General features: G+C 59.2%; 1 protein-coding gene across 1 annotated transcript in view; it reads left to right on the forward strand.

Moving 5' to 3' along the window:
- The window catches only part of LOC310819471 (SH3 and multiple ankyrin repeat domains protein 2-like), a gene marked incomplete at its 3' end in the record, with an annotated part of 107,786 nt that overhangs the window by 95,984 nt on the left and 6,802 nt on the right, over positions 1-5,000 (forward strand). The window contains exons 19-20 of the mRNA XM_083690776.1: positions 261-378; positions 1,170-3,825. Coding sequence (XP_083546902.1) covers positions 261-378; positions 1,170-3,825 — 2,774 coding nt within the window. The remainder of the gene's footprint in view (positions 1-260; positions 379-1,169; positions 3,826-5,000) is intronic.

Raw genomic sequence — 5,000 nt, forward strand, 5'->3', positions numbered from 1 at the left:
TATATAAAAATAATCTTTATTGAATATATATATAGTATATTATATATGTATATATATATATATATAAAAATAATCTTTATTGAATATATATATAGTGTATATATATATATATATATATATATAAAAGAAATTCTGCCAGAAAAAACACTTTCTGAGAAAAAAGAGCCAACAGCATGTTAACATCAGGTTCAGGGGAGGCTGGTGGAGGTAGAAATCGGAGGACAGGACAGGTTCTAACCCTGACTCCTCTGGCGTTTCAGTCCATGTACGAACGGCAGGGGGCCGTGCCCGTGGCTCCGCCCACCGTGCCAGGCAGTCCGCGGGGGGCGTTTCTGGGCGTGCCGGCCAAGGGCACCATGAGGAGACAGAAGTCCATCGGTAAATATGACTAAAACACACAGTAGAACTTTACTTAACTTTTTGTCTTTCTCTCTCCCTCTCTCTGTCTCTCTCTATTTCTCTCTCTTTGTGTGTGTGTGAGTGTGTGTGTGTGAGAGTGTGTGTGTGTGTGGCTAAAACACACATTAGAACTTTATCTCATTATCTCCCTCTCTCTTTCCCTTCTCCCTCTCTCTCCCTCTCTCTCTCTCTCTCTCTCTCTCTCTGTGAGGTGTGTGCGTGCGTGCCTATCTTTATGACATCTATATAACTATAGCTAGCTTACACCACCATCGTGTCATTCTTTCCGCCCGTTGGATATGTGCTGTTCAGCCATAACCCTCTCTCTGCTTTAACCAGCTTCATAAACTCTGATTATGGCTGAATCAGAGTGATGGACTTGCCAACCCGTGCTCTGAGGCAGAGATATTACAAGTCATTAGGAGTACGCTGAAACCAGGCTCTCCGTGATGGAGCAGGGGGGCTTTAATGTAGGCTAATGTTATTCTGGGTCCGCTCCATCCTCGGCCCTGCCACTCAGAGACAGTCGGAGCCCACAGGGAGGTCCGTGTGGGAGAGGACGCCAAGCGAGGCGATATCAGCTTCAGTCTTATTCTTTTGTGATTCTTTTTATTGTTGTTGTTGTAAAGACCGCTTTTGTTTGACCGGTTTGTTTGTTTTTTTCACAGGAAATGCTTGTTGTCTGTATCTCTCACACACAGCTCTCTCTCTCTCTCTCTCCCTCCCCGTCTCCCTCTCTCCCTCTCTCTCTCTCTCTCTCTCTCTCTCAGGCATCACAGAGGAGGAGAAAACGTTCCTCACCCCTCCTCCCCTCAAGTTCACCCGCAGCCTCTCCATGCCCGACACGTCCGAGGACATCCCCCCTCCCCCGGCCATCTCTCCCCCATCTCCCCCTGTCTCCCCCGCGCCCCGGGGGGGTTACGCCACCACGAGGGCCGGCTTCACCCAGAACTCCTCCCTGGCCGGCAAAACCATGGTGGCCGGCCTCCCGGGCAGCCGCACCACGGCCGACATCGGCACGCTACGTCGAGGCTACTTCCGCCAGAGCTCTGAGCAGTTCGAGAGCACGCGGAGCCAAGGGCGGGCGCCCGTCCCGGAGAACCCCTACTCCGAGGTGGGCAACAAGGCCGTGTACACCCCCGCCAAGCCGGCCCGCCGGAAGGGGATGCTGGTGAAGCAGCCCAACGTGGAGGACAGCCCCGAGAAGAAGTGTCACGGCCTCCTGGGCGCCTCGGGCCCAGTCTCCACGCCCTCCACGCCGTCCACGCCCACGGAGAGGACCTTCTCCTCCATCCCCATCCCCACCATCATCGTCAAGGAGCCCTCCACCAGCAGCAGCGGGAAGAGCAGCCAGGGCAGCAGCATGGAGATCGAGCCCACCACGCCCGAGCACCCGCCACTCACGCCCGCCGGCGGCGGCCCCGGGGGGCTGAGGCCCGACGACCCTCAGTCGCTTAGCAACCCATTTGCGGCGGCCATCGCGGGGGCGGTGCGGGACCGGGAGAAGAGGCTGGAGGCCCGGAAGAACTCGCCCGCGTTCCTGTCGACCGACACGGGCGACGAGGACCTGGTCGGCGGCCCCACGCCGGCCCCGCGCCTACGCCAGTCCAAGTCCATCGACGAGGGAATGTTCAGCAGCGACGAGCGGCTGCAGAGGATGATGGCTCCGCCCCCGGCCGCCACGCTGATGGCCGCCTCGCGGGGGGGAGGGCGGGGAGACAGGGGGGGAGACAGGGGAGGGAACGTGACAGATTTCAGCACCCCGGAGCCCACCGTGGTCCGTGAGCCTCTAAACACGCGTACGGGTCACTGCACCAACCTGGACAGCCCCGTCAGCCTCCCCGCCACCTCCCCCAAGTCCTACACCTCCAACGGGGGGGGGGCCGGCTACCTGCACCCCGTCACAGGGAAAGCCCTGGACCCCAACTCCCCCCTGGCTCTGGCCCTGGCCGCCCGGGACAGGGCCATGAAGGAGCAGACGCACCCCCAGTCCCAGTCGGCCGTGCAGCCCCCCCAGACCCCCCCACAGCCGTCCCCCAAGAGCGAAGCCCAGTCCCTCCCCCCGCACTCCCCCCACAAACCTGACCTCAACCAGCCGCTCTTCATCGACACCAAGCTCCGCTCCAGCATCGAGGCGGGCTTCACCACCGTCTCCACGGCTACCATGGGTCGGCCCGGCGGGGGGAGGGGGGGCGGGCTGCGGAGGCAGATGACGGAGCAGAAGTACGAGTCTGACGGAGCGAGGGATGAGAGGCAGCGGGCCGTGGAGGAGAGGAAGACCATGCTGATCGACATCGTCGACACGTCACAGCACAAGTCTGCCGGGCTGCTGATGGTTCACACCACCACGGAGGAGGGGGGGGGCAAGGTTAGGAACAGCCCCACCGAGGGAGGGGGGCAGGGGAACAGCACCAGCACCCCCACTGAGCTGAGAGACCCCAACCAGCCTCACACCACCAACACCCCCACCCCCACCCCCACCCCCAACGCCAAACCCCCCGGCCCCCAGCCGCCCTCAATCCCGCCGGGTAAAAACATCCTGGCGGGGGCATCGGTGGACGAGCCGGTCAAGCTGCCCTTCCTCATGCCCCCGCCCCCGCTGGCGTCCGTCGACATCGAGGAGGAGTTTGTGTTCTCTGAGCCCCTCCCCCCGCCGCTGGAGTTCGCCAACAGCATCGACATCCCCGAGGACCAGGCGAGCGCCATCGCCGAGATGATGAAACTGCAGAGACGCAACGGAGGGCCGGCCCTGCACCCCTACCACCCCCACGCCCCCCCGCCCGTCATCGAACAAAATAAACGGGTAGGAGGCGGCAGCGGCGGGCTGTCTAACTGCGTGCCCCCCCCCACCTACCCCCCCCCACCCCCCGACGGCAGCTTCGAGGCGAGCGACTCAGGCGTGGAGGAGGTGGGCAGCCGGAGCAGCGGAGACCTCCACATGGAGACCACCAGCACTGTGTCCACGGTGTCCAGCATCTCCACGCTCTCGTCGGAGGGCGTGTGCTGCGACAGCGCCCTGGACGCCGCCTGCACGCTCTACGCCGGCGCCGACGGCCAGGCCTTCCTCGTCGACCGGCCCCCCGTGCCCCCCAAGCCCAAGAACAAGCCCCTCATCAACAAGGGCACCGCACTTTACCACGACACCCTCATCGAGGAGTCCCTCGAGTCCTACGGGGCCCCGCCCCTGGCCCCTCCCCCTCCCCCGGGGTCCGCCTACCCCCAGGACCCCCCCAGGACCCCGACCCAGCGCTCCTCCAAGCTGTGGGGGGACCCCCCCGAGCTCCGCAGCCCCCCCACGCCGGACCCCAAAGCCACGGTGATCAATGAGCTGAGCTCTATCCTGCAGCAGATGAACAGGGAGCGGCCCCCCAAAGCCGGGGAGAGCCTGGACTCCCCTACGGGGGGCCGAGGAGGCTTTGGGACCAGGTAACCCCTCCGCTCTGACCTCATCCCTTACAGTTAGCCACGATGCTAGTGACTGTAACAGTAAGTCCCCTGTGTTTAGTATTGCTATGGATAGCTTTAGCCACAGTGCTAGCCAGGGCTCTTGTGTTGTTTAATGCTCTGGGTATACAGCAGCTTTAGCCACAGTGCTAGCCAAGGCTCCTGTGTTGTTTAATGCTATGGGTATACAGCAGTTTTACCCACAGTGTTATCAAAGATGCAGGCGTGGACAGGCCTAGCCACAATGCTAATTCCAGCTAAGTCTCTGCTAGCGATTGGGCAGCGGCCGCGGGTCTGCTAAGCCCTTTCATTATCTAGCGGCTGGCTGCAAGGTGTACGCCACAGCTAATGCGCTCGCTAAGCCGTGTGCATTGTGTATGCAGGTTGTAGGACCTCCGTAAGAAGCATTAGTCCAGGCTGTCACATGGGCAGAGGTAGTGTGTTCTCAGCGGGGTAACAGCTGCACCGGTGACCTGTCGCCTCTCTGAGGGGAACGCAGCCAAAGGTCACCGTGGTGTTACAGTTGGTTTCCTGCCAGCTCGGAAATCCTGTTTACTGTTTGCATATGATTGTCATTTTTGGGATGCGAAAGCTAATCCTGCATATCTCTAAAGGTTGAGGAGGTTTGAGAGAGAGAGAGAGAGTGTGTGTGTGTGTGTGTGTGTGTGTGTGTGTGTGTGTGTATGTGTATGTGTCTGTGTGCATGCATGCGTGTGTGTGCGTGCGTGTGTCCGCGCGTCCGTGTGTGTGTGCGCACGTGGTGAGTGTGTGTGTATGCCTGCTTTATCTACAGTATGTGTGTGTGTGTGTGTGTGTGTGAGTGTGTACACGTGTGTGTGTAGATAGTATCCCCTGATTCTATCCATAGTGGCGTATCATAAATCATGGAGGACATCCAGTTACTTAGAGTTGAAATAAGTGAGTCCACCCGAGGATCGCCCTGCCCCTGGACCTGCCCAGCTCCTGCTTTTCACGTCCATCTCTCTTATGTAATGTTTCATAAAAATAAAAAAAAAGCTGTTGAATTATTCACGGGTCACATGCATTTTGCATGAACAGTTCTATCTTTCATCGCAGAGGTGTAACAGAGAGATCATTCCCATCTCCCTCTCTGCCTCCCTTTATCCCATCTCCCTCCCTGCCTCCCTTTATCCCAT

Source organism: Argentina silus (genome assembly GCF_951799395.1).
Source record: "Argentina silus genome assembly, chromosome: 19".
In the NCBI taxonomy this organism is placed as follows: domain Eukaryota; kingdom Metazoa; phylum Chordata; class Actinopteri; order Argentiniformes; family Argentinidae; genus Argentina; species Argentina silus.